The following is an 18,470-nucleotide window of genomic DNA, read 5'->3' on the forward strand; positions in this document are numbered from 1 at the left end:
GTCCTGGTCGTTACCAGCGTTCACTGTGTAGCCAATGTTGGGCACTCCGTGTCCCCTCCACAGCTGAAACAAAACACGATTCACCCAACGCTACCCGTGCTTCGTTCAGAACCCCCAATGAGTGGTGGCAGCAGAGCCGCCCATGCTACGCTGGTGCCCCCCGTGGTGCCTCCCCACACAGTGAAGGACAGAGAAGGGCCGTCCAAGGACGCACTGGGCCACCGGCAGCGGCCGCCGTCACCCACCACCCACCACCCAGAACCAGCCCTTCCCCAGACGGCAGCCACGTGGCGAGGGGGAGCCCAGGGGAGGCAAGCAGCGACCGACGCGGGCGACCGTCCACAGCTAGCGGCCCCCTGGGACCGGCCCGCAGCTGCCCCGGCCCGGACGCACCTCCGCCAGCCGGGACAGCCGCTGGGGAGTATCCCCAGGCGCAGTTTGGTTTTGGGGGGTTGGTGGAGTGTGTCTGGATGATGGTTGGTTTAAGCAGCCTCACCTGGCCAGAGTCAGACTGATCGGACTCTGGCCAGGTGAGGCCCCCCCCCCCCCACCGGTTAAAGCCACTCGGGGAGGAAGGGGGCATCGGCCACGCTTATATGGGTCTTATGATATAATAATGTATCATTTATGTACAGTGTGAGCGAAGAACAGCAGGGAATTGTGGGTCTTGAGGTTTTTTTTTTATACATTTCTTTTATATTTATGTAAAAATGAATGAGGTAAAATAAACCGATTGCCATTTTCATTACATGTAATCTTCAAAGATATTCTGGCTTCTGGACTTATGCTTTGAGTCCTTATCGGTGCATATAGGTAAATAAACCCTTGATTTGGCCTATGCTACATAATTATTTCATTCCTCTAAAGGAGAAGAAGGAAGGGTGACTTTATAAATCTTGGTGGCCGACTGCACATTACTTGGCTGTTAGCCAGTCTCAGACTGTAGATCAGAAGCCATTCTTGAACTGGCCATCTTTGTCTAGAGACAGCGGTCATTCCAACCTGTTACACAATATCTCCTACTTCCATTATTACCACCTAGCATGACATCGGTCAAAGAGGTAACTATAAAACCAAAAGAGCTATACTTCATGTCACATTTTACAATTTCCATTAGAAGAGCTTCAACTGCCAAATTGCCTTGGGGGGGGGGGGGGGGGGGGGGGGGAAGCCATTGCTCTATGGCGAGAATGTAAAATACAACAGGCCTTGTTTTAACCTTCTGGTTTTGGGAGTTGCAAAGCAAGAGAGGTCTTATCTTTCCAAAAATGGAAGACATGGGTGCACAAAACAGATGAGATGAAAGACGGGTGAAAACAATCATAAAATTGGGCACTGAACCAAGACATCGTCTAGTGTCAGAATTCAAATGAAGATGAACGCAGCGGCTTGTTTGTTGTTTGTGTGTCGGGGGTGTGGTGAGGCTGGTGTATTTCCAATGTTTACGAACATGGAAACAGAAATACAGGCAGAGATGGTGACTTTGTGATGTACGGCATGTTCCCCCATTAAAACTTAAAATTTCACAGCGGGGAACCAATACCGATGTTGCCAACACCACTAAGCAAACTCTGACTCCCACGGGTACTGTTGTGTTGTGCTCCATAACCAAAGGTCAAAGGTCAATAGTGCGTGAAGTATGGTGAAGGGGAGCGGATGGGGGAGCTGTGAGATGTGTTAATTAACAAGCACGTTTAACGTTGTGTGAGACAGGTTGTTCTCATGGCTGCATGGAGAAATGTGTATAATCAGTGCAAGGATTCTATATAATTATGTCAATAGACGTTTTAATTAACAAATCATAGGGCCAGGTGACCGGGTCAGCTTTAGTAAATTATTCATCACTCCTTTGTTTTGATTCAGGTTAATACAAATGCTCCTCGTTTAGGTTGATTCATTACTTAGCAAATACTCAACGGCGAATTAGCAACAAAACAACTCTTTCAGCCGTCCTCAGAGTTATGAAATGGATCGGGAAGATGGAGCAAATACTGATATAATCGACAAACAACATCTTTATTCATACCCCATATTAACTCGGAATGCTTCTGAAAGTACCAATTGTGTCCCACAGGACATTTATAAAAGGACTCTTATAGTTGCTATGGTCCTCAGAGAAACGGCTATTGTGAAATTGCCCATCATTTACGCAGCGTTGAAAGCACTTTACGAACTGCGGGACGTGTGTTTAAGTGCAGGCGACGGCTCCTGTTAACTCCTCTGTACTCTACCCCCTCTGTGACCACGAGGAAGCGTTTCCCAGCAAGCTCAAGTGTTCCAGTCAGCCATCTTGACCCCGGCTGCCCCGCTGGCATCTTGTCGACAGAACCGCCGTGTGTTTTTTTCTTATATACGTGTTTGTTTTGTGAGGGTGGAGGAGGCTGCACTGTGTCCTTAGATGGCCGTACACTTTCACCGAATCACCACAGACATTTAGCAACCTCCACCGTACCGAATGCAGCTCAGGCAGATCAGCACCCTGGGTAGTTCCCCCTCCACCTCGAGTAGCTCCCACACCATGGAGCTCCACCCACTGGATAGCTCCACCCCCTGGGAAGCTCCTCCCACTGGGCAGCTCCTCCCCCTGGGTAGCCCCACCCCCTTGGTAGCTCCACCTGCTTGGTGACCTCACTTCCTGGGTAGCCCCTAATCAGCCGCCTGGGCCACCTGAAGCTTGTTAGCCTTATTACACCAGACAGACCAAAGACACAGTGGAAGCATGCTGGTGAAGTATGTTTTGGACATGTGACATAAACATGCCCCTATATAAATGAGTATAGATAGGCCTTCATACAACACGTTCATTTGAGGGCAACTGAGGTGTCGAGTGCTCATAGGCTCTGTTACATTAAATAGCTCGCATTCCACAAGAGTGTTCCCACAAGAGCCACAGCTCAAAGTATTCGCATACTTGGGTCTAGAGTCTCTCTCATTATATCTTTATGCTTAAGGGTTGTTGAATTTTTTAAAAAACATAATGTATAATGGATGACTCAATTCAGTCAAACACCAAATGGGAACGTGATATCCGTTTTGATGAGAGGGAGGTCATGCTGGAGCAATTTTGCAAACAACGGCAATTACTGCTCATAAAACAATGAGGTGTTGTCAAACTCTCTTTCAGAGGAATAGCTGCGATACATCAAGTCATCTTTAAGCCTTCCTCATGAGACTATTCTGAAGAAATCTGTCGGCCACAATAATGGTGTGTGCATATGTTTTTACTTCTACATTAGACATTGACGATTTGTAAGACAATATAAACAGAAGGAAAAAACAAACTAATGAGCATGCAGGAATATTGTCTTGTAGTCAGGAACTGTAAAAGGAGTATTTGTATTCTCGTTGCTGATCTTGGGGATCTTTCCGTCCTGGCTTAGAATTCATTTATTGTGCTTAAGATTGGGATCCAGATTGGCCGTGCGAGCTTCTGGCAGCAAACCCTGTGTCTCTCGGAAAGTGACAGATCACTATCTTTGTTTGTCTATCAACTGTTTGATTCCCATTTTCAAACGCATCCCCTATATCTGTCTTGTGAGGTTATTAAAGTAGGTAAACTACACTTTGAATATGGCCCAAACTTTATGTGCGATAAACGGTTTGTAAACATGGTCAAGGTCAAAATGGGCCTCACAATGACATTGCTGGTTTATCCCCCAAATGTTGTCTCCTAATGCACACAATCATGTATATACATACTTGGGAGGTCGACTTCTAGCTGAAAAGGGATCCACAGTGATGAAAAACTATTTTGATCCTTTGTGGTATGGCCTGTTTGGGCTAGGTATGACTCGGAGAGCGGTAAATGTTCAGCACGTGGTTTATTCTAACAGACACAAGGTAAACAAGCTTGCGTTCTGGAGGTGGTTCATGAAGCATCTCTCGAACACAGGTAAAATAACAGCTATATCGGAGTGGGCGGAATGGTAAATAAGCCACGCCTAAAAGTTCTAAATTACGCAGGTAAACCTTTGGTCTTTCTTGGCTTAAGCGGAAATGGCAAAGTGGCCATGTTTGAAGTCTTTAACTTATCTACAAAATTATTAAAACCTTATATTGTGTTGTCAATTTTGTGATGAAGAAACAATTCATTACTGTGGTTAGCTTGAAACATGTCAAACAACAGAAATAGCATAGACTAAAATAATTAACATTCTACCTGTAAGTCTCGCTGAGCAAGTTGCCTAACCTCTATCTCGTCATTAATATCATGGATGAAAGAATCTGCTTCATGACTGAGTAGTAGTTAATAGTACCTTGATTATTTGGAGTTAGAACTGCACAAGGTTTTGAAACTTAACCAAGTAGCTGCAGTACAAATGTTACATATACGTTTGAATACAAGTAGCTGCTGCTTTAAAAAGTATTACAGTGGGCAAATGTTTCAAAGCTAAATGGAATGTTTTTAAAAAGCTAATTCCAATGACTTGTGTCCCCTTTGACTGTCCTCATACACTAAATTTCCATGACTGTCTTAATACACTAAATATCCATGAACAAATATGCGCAACTGAATACACCAAATATTAACGTCAGCCTGATACACCAAATAGACACGACTATCTTAATTCAACAAATATACACAATTGTTCTAGTACACCAAATTTACATGACTGTCTTAATAAACCAAATTTCCACGAATGTCCGCACATTTTCAATACCTTTTTCGTTTAGTTTTTCAATTCCCTGTTTGTAATATTGTCCAAATAACTTTTTTAAAAAATATATTTTCAGTTCTTTGTCTTTTATACAAATGACTCCTTGAATCTATAATTTAATCCCCTGCTGTTATTCTTGATGAGCTCAGTGCCTCAACTACTCCCAAGAGACCACATCCTCCTCCCATTCTCATACATTAATGTCTCTCTAGGTCTGCATGTGGATTGGGAAGTTCAGTTGAAACTAGGACAAGAATTCCTGTTCTAGGAATTTCATCAGCGAGCCGAAAAGACCCATTTCAGATTAATTGGAAATATAATGTGATGCCGGCTGTAGAAGCCAATAACTTGCTTTTTGAAAACATTCGTTTTTTGGTCAACTGCAATCTCAAAAGAAGGGCATTATTTTCATTCCATAGGGGAGAGGAATACCTATTGTGATCGACAGGCCCCTCATAAATGCACTTTGGATGTAGATTGTTTTTAACATGGGAGATGGGGGGGGATTGTGATTCTACAATGAATTTGAAACGGTCGGACTGCTCAGTTTTGTATCAGCCACTGAAGAGTTTGTTATTAATAGCGTTGGTTAAAATAATAGCGAGGCAATTTATTTTTAGATTGCAATGAGTTTTTATGGCTGTTGAATGGCTCACTAGCTTAAGAACTGGCCCAGTGCTCCAGATAAGGAATAAACAGCTCAAAGACACCCGTGCTCTATTCATTTCTACGCAGCAATAAAATGTCTGATTAAGGATAAATGGAGCTATTTCCTAATTGGGAAATTGATTGAGACTCGTCTAAAGATGCTCAGGCTGCTCTCCTCTCCAGCCTCTCTGACTTGTGTAAGGACCAGGATTGATACGGCCTCTCTCTTTCATTCCGCTTCACTCGCTTGACACTTAATAGCACATTGTCACTTCTCTGCTTTCGGCAAACAGTGAAAGAACGTATTGATGGTGGTTGTAATCTATAAAAGAAAAACAAGATGGACTATCAGCCCTGGTAATACTGTGTGTGTGTGTGTGTGTGTGTGTGTGTGTGTGTGTGTGTGTGTGTGTGTGTGTGTGTGTGTGTGTGTGTGTGTGTGTGTGTGTGTGTGTTGCAGACTAAATTCATGTAGTTAATTGTGTTGTCATGAAAAAACTGTATAACTATGTCATCGTGTGCACTGGCCTGTTGTCTTAATCTGGTTTTATCTTAGAATAGTAGCATTGCATTCCTATGCTACTTGGAAAATGGGCCTCTGGCTAAGTGAGTTGCAAACTAGCCCTTAATATTGGGAATCAAAGACATGACAATTATAGTCTGCCATTAGTGATTGTGTGTCTGTGCAGATGCAAGTGTGTGTGTGGTCACTGGCGGAAGATTTTTATCATAATTAATGGACAGTCACACTGATGGATTTGCCGAATAATGGTTAGGAAGACATTTCGGAAACTAATTAATAAGGATGAGGTCATTACTTCACTGTGTGCTGCGCTCTGTTAACCACATGGTAGAGAACGAGTTGAAACAAAATCATCTCGCCGTTCATATCACTTCTTGTGCCTCCAACAATTACCTTCCTTTGCTTTGTTTAATAACTTAGAGCAGATATAGAGATGATGATGATAGATACGAAAGATGGATTGAAGAGTTTTAGACCCAAGATGCTGTCTGTGTTCCTGTCACAGCAGGCAAATGGGCCTTGGTGGTGATCCACCCATGGCAATTTACAGCAATAACAGCCCATATCAAATCCCTTTTATGTCACTTAATGTACGCATTTGTATGTTGCACTTAAAAATAGTTCTTAGCATTGTTTAGCATCTTACCCTAGCTATCTTTGTTGTGCGTGGGGAATGGTTCAACCCAGCTATTGTTCATTATTGGCACTTTGTTCTATGAACATCCTTACTGTACCGACAGTGAAAAAGAGTTGTTTCTCTTTCTTCTGACAAATGTACTTATTGTAAGACGCTTTGGATAAAAGTATCTGCTAAATGCTCTGAATGTAAATGTAATGTCGAATGCATTCATCTCGGGTGTTCATCGTGCATCAGAGCCTCAATGCTGAAGAACAGAGACCCCCATGGCGGTGACCACTTCCCCTCTGTGACCCCCCCATGAAAGCAGCCGGTTGAAAGAAGGACGCGATCACACAGAAATATTGAACCACCCTGGCACGACTGCTTCGGGACGACTTGAGTCCCACGCTATCTACTGAACGCCTGCGTTATTGAATTAACACGCCGATTGATTACCCCTCCGGTTTCCTCTATCTGATCCCCCCCCAGCGCAGGCCCACGGTCTTCATCTCATGTTTATTTGTGTTCAACGCCGACGCTGCCCGCCACAGCGTACAGTCCTGTCCCCTAACCCGCTTTTGCTGTCGCTGATTGAATTAGCATATCAAACGTTTGTATGCGAGGACACAGAGAGCACAGAGGGGCGTGTTGCGGGGCGGCGGTCGACAGCACCTGTCCGCCGCGGTGATGGGGCCCCGTTTGGTTCTATCCCCACTCCAGCCGGGCCCTCCCGCTCCTCCGAGGGCCTCTGTCGCCGGAACACCGGAATAACAAGTGATTCTGGGCCGCGTTCCAACCGACACGCGGGCTTCCCGGACGGGCCTCGCCAGGAGGCCGGCGGAGGCTCGGTATCAGCGGTGTGAGCAGGGAGGCTAAAGAGGACGCCAGCCGTCACGGCGCCTGTGTGCTTAACGACGGCAGGGAACCGATCGTTTTGTCACACCGGATCATTGGGTTTGTGCGTCGTATTGTGGAAGTCCCTCGGACGTAGTGTGTGTGTTCCTGGCGAGGGGAATGCAGCCATTTAGCCTGTTGTAGGGTTATGGTTATTGACGCGCTGAGCGAATCCGGTTGCATACATTTGAGGAAACAGCTGGTGAGGTCCGGGGGTAATGAAAGGCTGTAGCGATTACGGTACATGAAGATGTACCGATTGAGGGAATCCACTTAAGATTGTTATTTCTCTGAACGCCGCGCAACCACTAGTGATGGTATGTCTGCAGCGCGCTGATCATTTGTCAGAATTCTCAATAATTCCCTTGATTCCAATTAAAAGCATTCCCTAATGAGATACAAGCTTTTGCTTTCACACGGTTGCCAAGGTGATGATAAGTAGTTTCGTCCTCTCCTTATTACAGTGAACAAACCCTCAACGCAGAAATACCCGCTTCGAAGCAATTGTGCATTTGTAACCATGTTTACAACATTACTTACTTGTCTATGCCCAGTATCCCCGTATAAAGTGTCGCTAACAGATCCCTCTCTCCCCCTTCCCTCCCCCATTACGCTCTCCCCTCTCACAACAGCCGTCGTCTGCGTAAGCCACAGAGTCCTATAAACGGGAAGGAGTTCACACACACACACACACAGGTTCAAGCACTGCGTCTGTGGCATAGCTCTCCCGCTTCCATAAATGTCAATATGGCGTATAAAAAAATAAATAAGTGGCCTTGACCGCAGCGCCGTAAATATAATGTGGTGTGTGTGCGTACCTGTGCCAGGTGTGATGGAGTGTGCCATTACCCAAAGCCCCCTCACCCCCTCCCTACCTCTCCTCCCCCCTTCCGCCCACCGTGTTGGGGGAGAGGAGCAGGGGGGCCCCCGCCTCCTTCGCCCACCCAAAGCCCCTAACACATCTGAGCGCTAACTAGAAACTTAAACTGAGTAGTAGCAGGGGGTTGGAGTCTGATTAGCACACCCCTTACTGCCGTAGTGCTTTTAACTATACACAAACGTACACAATCACCTTGTAGAGTGAGGTCATGTATTCAGCGTGAACAACGTTCACGCTGAATAGGTTATCCGATTTGCCACCATCTACTGTGATCTGTCTGTCTGTCTGTGTGTGTGTGTGTGTGTGTGTGTGTGTGTCTGTGTGTGTGTGTGTGTGTGTGTGTGTGTGTGTGTGTGTCTGTGTGTGTGTGTGTGTGTGTGTGTGTGTGTGTGTGTGTGTGTGTGTGTGTGTGTGTGCGCGTGTGTACTCATAATAAGAATCCAGTGCTCTGTGCTGATTATTGATTTATTCACTCTGAGATTGTTTGATATCTTTTCGGCCCTTGATGGAAACACTTGCGCTTCATGTGCTCATCAGTGTAACAAGCCTCAGGGTTGGGTTCACGTTTGTTTCATATCTGGCCCCAGAACCACAGTGTTAAAAGACGTACGTTCAGGACAGACCGTTCAGGACAAAGAACAAAGTTTAATGAACACAGAAACACAGTAAAAGAGGCAAGGGGACCGGACTAGGCCGGTGCATGACATGATTAATTAATGCATCATGAACTTTCCTGAATGTTTCTGTATCGTTGGGGTTGTTATTTAATTCATTGCTTTGAATAAACTTTACAGTTAACTTGCATACCATTTAGCATTTGCATTTGCCGTCGCCAAGTCTCCTCGTTTGACCTCAAGTTATACATTGATTCAATACGACAGGGCAGCGTGACATCCCAGCATGCACCTCTGACCACACCTGTTCATTGTGTGGAGGCGTGATGGATGAGTGGAAGCACAAAACACAATTTGGCCAACGTAAAGGCTTTGCCCGATTGCACGATGGAGAAGCCTTCAGACTTGAGGACAATGCTGTGGAAACCATAATAGCGAGAGAGTCTGCAAAGCCGCTTAATGGAACAAACAGTTTGCACAAAGTTCCCATCATAGATTTTCTGAAGGGGGATAAACGTATGTGTACTTATGTGTACTTATGTGTACTTTCTTTCACCCAGTGTGGGTTTCTACACAGAGCCATTCTTTTGGAAACCAGGACTCAGCCCGCTGTTCACTGATGATCCCCTCAGTGGAGGTCATGGATACGCTGGAAAATGAATTTGAGCATATTTTAACACCTCACCCGTTAGTGTTATAATGGATGACCGACACATTTCGATGAATGGCTCAGAAATGTCTCTGTTCTCTGTGCCTTTGCCCTCAGCAGTCACTCGGCAGGACAGGTTTGCTGTAGTCCTGGTCAATGGGTTCATTTGGAAATAAATGGTCTTACTTCCATTTCATAATTGTTGCCAATTTAATGAAAAGCTCATATTTTCAGCCATTGTAGAAAAGGAGATTGGAGCAAAAAGATTAAAAGGAAAGAATCCTAATCCTTCTGTTTCCCGTTCTTGCCATTAGAGTAAATTTGACTCAGACAGAAGGCTAACACCTATGGTGTCTAGTGTTTGCATTGACAGGGGAAGAGGACGCCAAATATTATCATCTTGGCAACCCTGCGAAAGCAGGTTTGAAAAACAGCCCGTATCTCATTTAGGCATGTTTCATTGGAAGCAAGGGGATTACTGCACATTATGGTTCTGTCAGGAATCACTCCATAGATTGAACCATTTATTTCATGTATTGTTAATACACTTTAGTTTGGCGCTATGGTTCTGGTGCTCCCTGCTGTAGGATATTAAAGTATGACTCAGATGTCAGATACAGAATACCAACATATCACACCAGGGAGCACTATACATGTTACCCCTCTGACGTATCCCATGGGGAACATCTGAAGGACCCCCATGGGGTCCTTCAGATATCTCCAGCCCTTGTGTAGGTTCCACACCATACAGAGCGGAACCAAAGAAGGTGGAGGCCGGGGTGTTGGTGGGGGTATTCCGCTCAGTACATTTAACTTTGCAGAGAGTGTGTTTGAGATGGAAGGTCTTTCAGTGTACGTGCATCTGACAGGCAGCGAATTACTGGACTGTCCCGCCAGAAGTATCAACGACCATTTGTGCAACACTTGGATAAACCTAAAACAGGTAAAGCGTTTGTATCATCATAATGATCATCCTCATAATCACCACAGCATTTTCCCTCCATTTAGTCTGTCCTTAAGCCGAGGTGGACGTAGCTCTAGATCTCGAAATGAATGAATGAATGATCTTTATTATCAATGTACAGGTACAGGGAAATTTGGGTGCTTAAAAAGACAGGACTAGGAACAAATATAAACAATATATACCGTATGATTAAAAGCTAAACCTATTCTGTACACAATTGATAAATAAACTATAGGATACTGTTGCTTTCTAAGCTAAAAAACATTTTGTAGGCATAAAAACTAACATAAATACCCATTTAATATAAATAAAACTAAAAACTGATTTGAAGTGCAGGTGAATGCCTTGTAAAAAGGATACCCAATATTATATGTGTGGATATATATGTAGATGTAGTGGTGGCAGAGTGATAATGCTCCTCATCTTTCTTTGCTTGGTCTGTTTGTATTTTATTTTCAAGTCAACCTGAGCTTATGATGGCGTCCCAGCCAGCGTCCAAGCCAACACAAAGGTCAGGCAGATTACCAGACTAATGCCACGCTGTTAGCCCCTTCGTTTCCCCTATCACCAGCCGGTACTCAGATCATTTTGGAGATCCAAAGGGCGGTATCAGTGTGTGCAGACCAAAACGCCTCTGGACACAATTGGACAGACCTCCAACCAATCAGTTTGACACAAATGTGTGCCACATCAGAAGCACCTACATGGTTTTGTAATACATTCACCCAAAATATACACACACACACACACGCACACACGCACACGCACGCACACGCACACACGCGCACGCACGCACACACACACGCACACACACACCATTCTCCTGAATGACCACACAGTCATGCACAACAGTGAACCTTGCGGACGGCCAATCGATGGCCACTAAAGAGTCTCAAGTGGTCTCAAGGTCAATCGCGACATAAGCACTATTGACCTGTTTGTTGTTTGTGTAATTGAGAGTAAGAGTATTCACGGGTAAAAAAAAAAAAAAAGCCCTATTAATGCATTATGACTGGTGAGTAAACAAAGTGGCCCTTCCAAAATTTTGGCCTCCGGCGTTCCCATCAATAAGTCATGTGAAATGGCTATCAATGCACTGTTTGGTAGCTTTGGGGCAAACACTGGCTGTCAGGTTTGAAGAAAAGCAGCTCTCTGTGAGGAAGCGGTGAAAAATGAGTCTCTCTTGCTCTCTCTCTCGCACTCTACTTCCACCTCTGAGTCAGTTTGGAGGCCATGCTCTGTCTGAAATATATTTTTTATTACTTACCGCCCATGACTTCGACACCATCGTTGGATTACTACCAGTAATCACAGCTCTATTTGTTTTGCCTATTAGTCTCTATTTGTGTAAAACATTTTAAAAGCACTTCATATAGCCCCATTTTATGATTCCCACGCTTGGGATGATGATGGCTATGATGGTGATTGCATCGCAGCGTGTGGGAACACAAGGTGATGCTATCACACTTCTCACTCTTGGCTAATGGCCACTTGTGTTGTGTGTCAGTGCTCTCCTTGTGGAAGAGTGGAAGAGTCTACTGTCGCCCTGGGTGTCTGACCCCCTGAATTAACAGAGTCATCAGACCATTATCTGCGCTTCAGGGCTCACACTTCCTCTGATTCGCTCACTTGTCTGCTCAGAGCCTCATGATCAGTTCACAGAGAGACGCCGGTGATTGGGAACTTATAAGCACATTTCCTGAGTGCCGTTTGTGAAAGCGGCTGTGATGCTGGTCATTTATATCGGGGGATAGGTTAGACCTTTGCTGCTTATCGTTGTTATTAGACGTGATGAATGTAATGGATCTCACCTGTGTGTTTTCATTGATGTGTTTAGCGATGCGCTATTATATACCAATCAAGATCAGATACAATCTGAGTAACCTTTTATTAACCCCAACTTCAGTCTCCATATCTCTCCCTGCTTTTTGACCTCTGTTGACCCCTAAATGATTTTCTAGAGACGTGCATCTACCAGATAATGAAGCTCATTCAAGCAATGGACACAATGGAAGCAGCCTCCTTTAATGCTGCCTGTGGTTTTAAATGTTAATGTTATGATTCCATAGGTATCATAAACCTTCCCAACAAAGTCATTGAATGTAATTAAAAGCGATCACTTGTTGGGTTAAGTTTTGAATGTCAAAGAGTCAAGACATTGCCTCCAAATATGTCTTCGAAAGTCATTTGAAAGATTGTGTTGTATTTTAATGCTGTGCTATTGAGACGGAGGCCATTGATGCTACTACCTTTTTGGATAATTCTGAGAAGAACGGTTGTGTTTTTCGTACCTATATATTTTTAACCAACAGTTGAGCTTAGTCAAATTCATGAAGCTCTTCTCGATGAAACATACCAGGAAACCCTGAAATACAAATACCAAAAATATTATGTCTATGTGCCAACTTAGATCCATCCGCTAACAATTTGTGGCTCTTATATAGCTGCCTTCTAACTTTTAGGTTATTTTGGAGCACACTTCACATTTAGGTATTCTCTGTTCATTCTTGCATTGCTGGAAACAACTACATTTATTATGTATTTGATATTTGACAAAAGTCAAATCTTCTCATCTCCTTGTTTTTATCTTGGCATCTGCAGGGTTTAAAAAAAACAAGATTTTTGCAACCGTGTTATGTGTGTGTGTGTTTATATCGATGGCAGTAAAGATTTGTATTCATGAGTATACATAGTTGTACAGAACATGACAACTTAAAGTTAAACTCTATAATCCTTTGTTTAATAATTCCTTTTACTGTTTTTAATAAATTGCATTTAAGTTTAAACTCACTGGCTTTTTGTGAATCGTTCAATAGGATGGGAAAAAAGGGATCCCTTTTGTAAGGAAGGTCCCTTGAAGACAATTATTTTTGTTGGATTGTATGAACTCTTCTGGATTTATGTTTGAAACTTTCCATTAAGAGTATTTTGGGCTTCAATATGTGGATGAATTAAGGTTTAAAGCTTCATTCTGGACATTTGGTAGGTTAGGATATGTGAACTTGTTTGTCTCTGTATTCACTGGACTACCATTTATTGTAATATGAAAGTTTTGTCTATTTATAACCCATCTATTGGTGGTTCTTTGATTGATTTCTAATTACCGGAATCTTTCAATTTTGAATTGAAAGTGCTATGCTATTTACTCCACAATTAAATTGAAGTAGAACATCAATTTCAGATAAGTGATTGTGGAAATGTGGGTGTTGCAGCTCAAAGAGATAAGTGCACACACACAAGACGTGGAATCACTTTTAACTTTAAACAAGGAAATGACAGATTAGTTAGTTTGACCTAAATCCTTTTCCTCTTTCAATAGTTTGGGAAATCTGGCTTCAGGCCAGGCCAAGCCACAAGCAAAGCTTTATCATGATTATCCTGAAAGTATTTACCCATGCATAGGTTAGCCCTTAAATAAATAGTGAGTGACTGAATCCTGAGATAATCTTCCCTATTCTTTTTGCAATTAATAATGCTTTTCATGAAGAAATGAACCACGCGTGCGACTGTAGATCATTGTGATATATTAACTCTGACACACGGGCCATATATTCATTAATTAAACATGTCTGTGTGATAAGTCCTTCTGCGAGAGAGGTCCTTCTGACCATGGGCATGCACAATATATTTTTGTCACATAATTTAATTAGAAAATGATAAATGCCCGGCAGAGTGTCTATGCATCTGCCAAAGGTCATGGGTGGCCTACTTCTTGGCTTATTACAAAACACGTTTTAATTCAGCAGACATTTCTATGGGCTATACTGGGATGTTTGGTTTAGCACAGATTGCCCACGGTCTTTCATATGCTTAAGCTTAGTTCATGGAGATGAATGAAGAACTAGTCAATAACGACACTTTCCTGATGAAGTTGTCCAAATCGGTTGTTTTAATGTCGATGTCTCAATACAGGGACCACTGGTGACCGACGGCATGTTTCTTATGAGATGTGTTTGTTTGACTTCAAACTGGTTCTTTCTTCTCGCAGTGCAATCATGAAAATCCCAACAATAGTCGGTCACCACCAAAACATCTTTACAAATTCTGGCTTCCACTTCCCTTGCAGAAGGGTTCATCGTTTAAAACCATTTCTAATATAATATTATAACTTTCTGTCATAACAGTTTAGGTAAAATCATGAATCGATGTTTAATGTTAATCATTACGATTCTGCACATGGCTCGTTAGAATAGGGGAGAATTTCGCAGCCCGACCATGAATCAAATGGTTCCTCTGTCTGCTCGAGGGATCCACAGAATACCTAACACTGTATCGGATCCCTTTGACCAGGAACCGGTCTCTGGGTCACAGCAATCTCTCTCCGTCTCTGTCTCTGTCTCTGTCTCATTCTCTGAACATTTTAAAGGCTCTCATCACTCTTCTCCCTCCAACCTTCTGAACATCAGAGTCCCCAGAAAGGAAGGAGTATGATAGGGGGGGTTGCTGACGGGGGTATTGCCAAACTTGGTTTTAACACTGAAATCCTGCAACTTGGAGAGGAAGAAGTTCTGTGGAAATGCAATAGCAGATAGTTATAGTGATGGAGTTGATACTCTGCTGTTTTGTCTTACACTAAACTTTTCATACTGATTGAACATTTCATACTGATTGCATCATCTTCGTTTTCGATTTCCTTTTCAGAACAAATGTATGTTCATGTTTGCATTTTGGATGAGATGTTTTCTTATGAACGCATTCAGTTAATACTTTCCAGAGCAGTTAACCTTGTAGTTTGAACTGTTAATCCAGTTAACGCTTACTTGTCAAAACATTTGTCTAATTAACTCCATATACCTGCATTATGAGACCATATATAGCCAATGTGGGCGAGATAATTTTCTTATGAATGCATTCTACAGATGTACTGTTAATCCTGTTAACTTTTACTAACCAAACGTATAATTACCTCCATATACCTGCACTTATGAGACCCTATATCACCAATGGAACATTTGAAAGTTTACAAATATATGTTAACTGCAAATTAAGGTCTCTCACTCTCTTTCCCTTTTCTTTCATCTTTTGTTCTTTAGTTTTTTGTTCTTTCTTTATTTCTCTCTCTTTCTAATCTTTTGTTTTTTGTTTCTTTCTCCTTTCTCTTCCTTACTCTCTCTCCTTCTCTCTCTCTTTCGCTGTCCGTCAAACCACATAAAGGGGATAAAGTTGTGTGGGGGTGATAGGTGCACTTAGTTGTTGACAGCCACTTCACACCCGATCTCTGTGTGACAGGTGCAACGTCGGGGACCAGTTAAGTAGTGACTTGTGCTGGGTTACAACTCTATGGAATAAACATTAAGTAGTGGAGAACCAAGTGGCGTGTTCACATCTTCAACGGCACCCAGGTCCACGAGGGCGGGAGGAGGACATCGATGGCCTAATAAACAGTATTAAGTGACGAGATATAAACCCTGATAACTGAATCCTTATTAACACCTGCAGTGGACATGAACACCAACTCGGCCGTTAGGTAGCATAAGTCTGGAAACCTAAATCTCAGTCACTCTATAAGCAAACCGGATTCAAGTAGTTTTCACCCAGTAGTTTTCATCACAGACAAAAAGTGAGTGCAATCTTTTTGTGCAATCGGATGAATCCACTTCTGTTCCGTGTGTTCTGTAAAAGAGGTGCTTCTTCCAAGCTCATTATTCTACCGTTTGACAACGTTGTAGCGCATTGCTGAATCACAAACTTCATCATGGAAAACTGGTTCCTGGTGTAATCAGGCGTGACCTCTCTGGTGATTAATGAGCTGACGCTCTAGTCAATAGAGATGGATAAAATGTTTAATCTGCACCCAAAGTAATCAGAATAGCTGCACAGCATTTGTTGTGTTTTGGGATGATCAAATGCACTCTTTTTAATACCTCAGATGCCTAGTTTGTAAATGTTTCCAAAGGGACCCCAGCCCAAAGTAGTATTTATTATCACATTTCACAATAATAAGACTAATCATGCAATGCATACATGCTAGCATAATTGACTCAAAGCATCAGATTTTTCGCTGTGTGTGTGCGTGTTTGTGTGTGTGCGCTCTATAAGGAATGGTTGGATTGTCAGTTGAGGACAGCAGACAGTTAAATGCAAAATAAAACAGATTTATTAATAAACTGGGGCTGAGGGCTAATCCAAATAGCTTCTCCCAACTGGTGGTTTGACATCAATCGTCTTCCTGTGATGATGCGGTTCTGCTCGCTGCCTCACCATACTCCCAGAAATATTCCCGCTCAAAAACACTACAGAACACTCTGTACTAGTGAATTTGCGGCAGGCTACTAGATATAACTCGGTACAAGTGAATACTAAATACTAGTGATTATGCGGTACTAGTGGATAATCTGTACTAGTTATTACTCGGTACAAGTGATCACCCAGTAGTAGTAATTATATGGCACTAGTGATTACAGTACCATAGTAGTGATTACCCAGTAGGCTACTTGTGTGTGTGTGTGTGTGTGTGTGTGTGTGTGTGTGTGTGTGTGTGTGTGTGTGTGTGTGTGTGTGTGTGTGTGTGTGTGTGTGTGTGTGCGTGTGTGTGTGGACTGCAGCCTCACCACTAATCACCGTGACACATTGCATGCACCACAGTACTGTACACTTAATTATGCACCTGTTTGATTGCGTAATCACCTCTTATGCAGCAGTCCACACATCAATAGGGCTTGTAATCGCAACATCAACGGCTCCCAATGACCACCTCCATTTTGTAAGCATAGGAGCACCAGAATGTGAGTGATTTTTATTGTTTAGTTATCAAACGTTATCTCATTTATATTAAGGGGAGACACTTTAATGTTTGAAACCACCGCAGCGTTTCTCACACGAGACCTGGGGAAACAACGTTTTGATTAGCCTAGGTTAGGGTCTATTTATGCTGATTTAGGGCCAACACTCTTGAGTCTCAATATGGCATAGAGTATCACCAACAGAAACTCCCATGATGCATCAGAAGTACGTAAACCCGCGAAGCGTCCTATAGCAGCGGGTTCTGTAGCTCCGCCTTCTTTTGTTACGTATCCAACGACCCGTGGCTGTTTGCATGTTTCGAGTAGGCTGTCAAAATAACATTCAAGGTTCAGTTTGGTATATATTTTTCTTTACTCGAATACAAATATGGTTTACTGGCTGGGTTGTTCTGCCATTTGGAAATGCTTTGAGAAGGGTGGGTGGTGTAGTGCTGATGTTAACACAAGGCTTTGTTTATGTAGCCTGTGTGGAAGTTTGTCCTCGCTTGTTAGGTTCATCCGCACTATATTGATTTTATTTTCTAATTCCTCTAGTTGTATAGCTTTCGATGTCAGGGTGGTCAATTATTATCGCTCTGGTATGGTTATCTTTCTGGTCCTGAGTCTGCCTCCTACCATCTTCCCAGAGCCGATAGCTGGTATTCTCCCAGTGCATGGGTGTGTGTGTCCTGTGATAAATAATACACACTTTTCTAACCAGTGGCTACTCGAAGCGCTTTACAATATTGCCTAACATACACCCATTCATACAACGACCGTGGTGTCAACCACTAAAGGAGACAGCCGGCTCGTCGGGAGCAGTTAGGGTGAAGAGTCTCGCTCAGGGACACACTCAGCTTGGAGGTGCCGGGCATTGAACTAGCAACCTTCCGGTTACCAGCCTGCTGCCCAGATACGTTCTTAATCACGTTCAAGGGTAAAAAATCTGTCTGCCATTCTGGAAAATCTGTCCGTCAAGATCGACAACTTCGGTAATGGCAACAAGAAGTTGCCTTACTCCACACCGATGCATCTTTTCACTTTTCCGCTGTAAATGTCACTGTTCATTTGATGTTTTCCCAGGGAAGGAATCAGGCGTGGCGCGGACCGCTGAGGCGCCATCTGTTTGTGTAACCTGTTGGTGACATTTAACGGGGAATGTGTGAAATGGAGAGAGAGAGAGAGACGGAGAGAATGCGAGACAGAGAGGGGAGGAGAGAGTCGACTCCATGGCTCCTGAATAGAGTTTACCCGAGGCTATTCGTCTTTGTAAGGGATTGTTGTGCGCACTGACATTTT

General features: G+C 43.2%; 1 protein-coding gene across 1 annotated transcript in view; it reads left to right on the plus strand.

The window, feature by feature from the left end:
- Window positions 1-117: 117 nt before the first annotated feature.
- LOC307076146 (protein kinase C-binding protein NELL1-like) overlaps window positions 118-18,470 on the plus strand; it is a gene marked incomplete at both ends in the record, with an annotated part of 204,457 nt that continues 186,104 nt past the window's right edge. The window contains one exon of the mRNA XM_079737030.1: window positions 118-441. Coding sequence (XP_079593156.1) covers window positions 118-441 — 324 coding nt within the window. The remainder of the gene's footprint in view (window positions 442-18,470) is intronic.

This window comes from Pollachius pollachius (assembly GCF_949987615.1).
Source record: "Pollachius pollachius genome assembly, chromosome: 5".
In the NCBI taxonomy this organism is placed as follows: Eukaryota; Metazoa; Chordata; class Actinopteri; order Gadiformes; family Gadidae; genus Pollachius; species Pollachius pollachius.